Here is a 2,320-nt window from a genome sequence, read left to right as displayed (position 1 = left end):
AAATCGAAGTCACAGTCAAAATCAGTGAAGTCATTATTGAGGATAGGTTGACAAAAGGGAGGTGAGAGGAGGGAGCATTGTTGCTTTGGGGAAAATGGTGTAGGAGGGCGTGCATGAAGTGACCCCAAGTATTGGTGGTAATCACGTGATGGGGCAGAAAGTGAGATTGAATGGCTGTTGTACATTGACAATGAGGTATTGCTTGTGTTGTCAACTGTGATTGGTGATGACGAGGTTGGAGTGGTCGAAAAGAAAGCAGGATTGAAGTTGTGAGGTGCTGTTGATGTGGGCCGCAAAGCTGTTGACAAAGACAATGTTCTTGCCAGCACCGCAACAAGTTCTGATCCCTCAGCGACTTGTTGTCCCTCAACTACACTTTCTATCTCCCCGGCAACCTGCTCATTAAGCCCTATACCCTTCTTGTTACCCTTTGAATTCCCCAGCTGCCCCTGTGCTAAGAGCCCCTGCCCCATGTTGCTAGTGTGAGTCAATGTTGAGCTGCAAGCATGTTGAGCAGCAATGGTGCAGTCCAGCGGTATAAAGACTTTGTCCAAACAATTTACAGTGGTCGGTGGTGAACACTGTTCAAGGGCAATGTTGGAAGATTGGTTATTCAACAGAACCCGAGTGGGGTATGGTCCAGAGTCAGTTGGTGTTATGTCGAGCATCAAAGATGTTGGGCAGTCTTCTTTGCTGATTGTGAAAACACCTGGTAATGGCAATGCCTCAGTCTGTACCTGCTTGTCTTGTGTCTCTGGGCATGGATGGTAGGCCAGAGAGGGCATGTGCGTGTTGAGCGTTACTGAAGGCATGCATCCCCTATGTTCGGCCATGAGAGTTGATGTTGACAATGACGAATATTGATCAGTGGATTGGGGAGTCATGGGACTGCTTGGCTGCAATCTCAATGGTTGTTGGCCACCAAAATGTTGTAGTCGACAGGAGAGAGGCAGTAGGGATGAACATCGTCGCTGTGGAAAGAAATGCATAGGAGGATGTGCACAGATAGCTGTCTGGCCTCAACAAAGGTCATGCAACAGGGCAGGTGACGGACGTGAAGGGGTGTTGTGCATCGATGAGGATGTGTCGCCTGTGTTGTCAGCCACAACTGGTGAGGGTGACTCTTCAAATGACGACTGGTCATCTTGGCAGAGTTGAAAAGCGTCTGAAGCAATATAATCCAAAGGAAAGTTGGGTGATTGTCGTTGGGAAGGAGGTGATGTTTTGGCAGGTGCTCATGTTGTTGACAAAGGCCATGATTTTGTTGACGAGGGCCTCAGCACTGCTAACAAGGGCCGCAACACCATTGAGGAAGGCTGCAACGTTGTTGATGAGGACCACAACGACATTGGCATGGACTGCAATGTCAAAGACAGAGATGGTGTCCTTGCCATCATCATCATGAGCTCTCTGGCAGCATTACCTGGGAAATGAGTTGATTGAACAGGGGGTGAATGAGTGCATGGCACCATGGTGGCCCCTTCTCCCTCAGCTGCAATTTCTATTGTCCCCATAACCTGCTTGTCAACCCCCCCAACCTTCATGTTGTCCTTCGAATTCCCTGATTGCCTCATGACACTTGTGTGAGTCGAAGTTGAGCTGCACGAGTGACGAGCAGCGTTAGTGTGCTTTAGCACTGCAAAGACCTCATCTGGCTGATTTTTGTAGGCATGTGGAAAATGAGGATGACCGAGGGCTGAGTATTCAATGGAATTTGAATGTGGTGTGATTCAGAGGGTGTTGGTGATGTGTTGTGTGGTTGCTGTTGGAAAGGATGGGTTGTAGGAGAGCTGACAAGCAAGGGCAGAAAGCGCTGTGGATGAACTTCTGATGGTTGTTTTGGGGCAGTTGAAAGGGAGCGGAATGGATTACAGAATACCGAGTGCTTAGAGCATTGTCCCTTTGAGGAAAGGGAAGTTGGAGGCTGATATATCACCATAGGGAATGAGTGAGGAAGCGGATCTGACCGTGGAACCAGAATTGAAGGTCCTTGGTGAAGATTGTGAGCCGAATTGGGGACGTAGGGTGTTGTTGATGAGGACCATGATTCTGTTGGCAAGAGCCATGAAGCCGTTGGAATAGACACTTGTGTTATCACTGTGGACTGCAAAGCTATTGTCGAGGGCCATGGTGATGTTGACAAGGGTCGTGGTGACTTTGGCGGAGGTTGTGACAATGTTGAAGAGGGCCCTGGGGGTGTTAACGAGGACATTGTTGGGCTGTAAATGGTGCATGGCACCTCAGTGGCTTCTCCTTCCTCCTCTGCAACTTTTATCTGCTCAGTAACCTGCTCCTCTAGTGCTTGAAGGTCCGGTTAATT

The 2,320-nt window shown here is 49.0% G+C and overlaps 1 protein-coding gene across 1 annotated transcript; it reads right to left on the bottom strand.

Annotated features, from left to right (window-relative positions):
- Positions 1 to 1,886: 1,886 nt before the first annotated feature.
- On the bottom strand, positions 1,887 to 2,234 carry LACBIDRAFT_329204 (uncharacterized protein; the record flags this gene model as incomplete). The annotated part of the gene is made up of 1 exon (XM_001883248.1): positions 1,887 to 2,234. The coding sequence occupies one exon, from the start codon at positions 2,232 to 2,234 to the stop codon at positions 1,887 to 1,889; it is 348 nt and encodes a 115-aa protein (XP_001883283.1).
- Positions 2,235 to 2,320: the final 86 nt, after the last annotated feature.

This window comes from Laccaria bicolor, genomic scaffold, assembly GCF_000143565.1.
Source record: "Laccaria bicolor S238N-H82 LACBIscaffold_20 genomic scaffold, whole genome shotgun sequence".
NCBI lineage: Eukaryota > Fungi > Basidiomycota > Agaricomycetes > Agaricales > Hydnangiaceae > Laccaria > Laccaria bicolor.
Note: the sequence above shows the minus strand (reverse complement) of the source record. Positions and strands in the feature narration are given on the sequence as shown.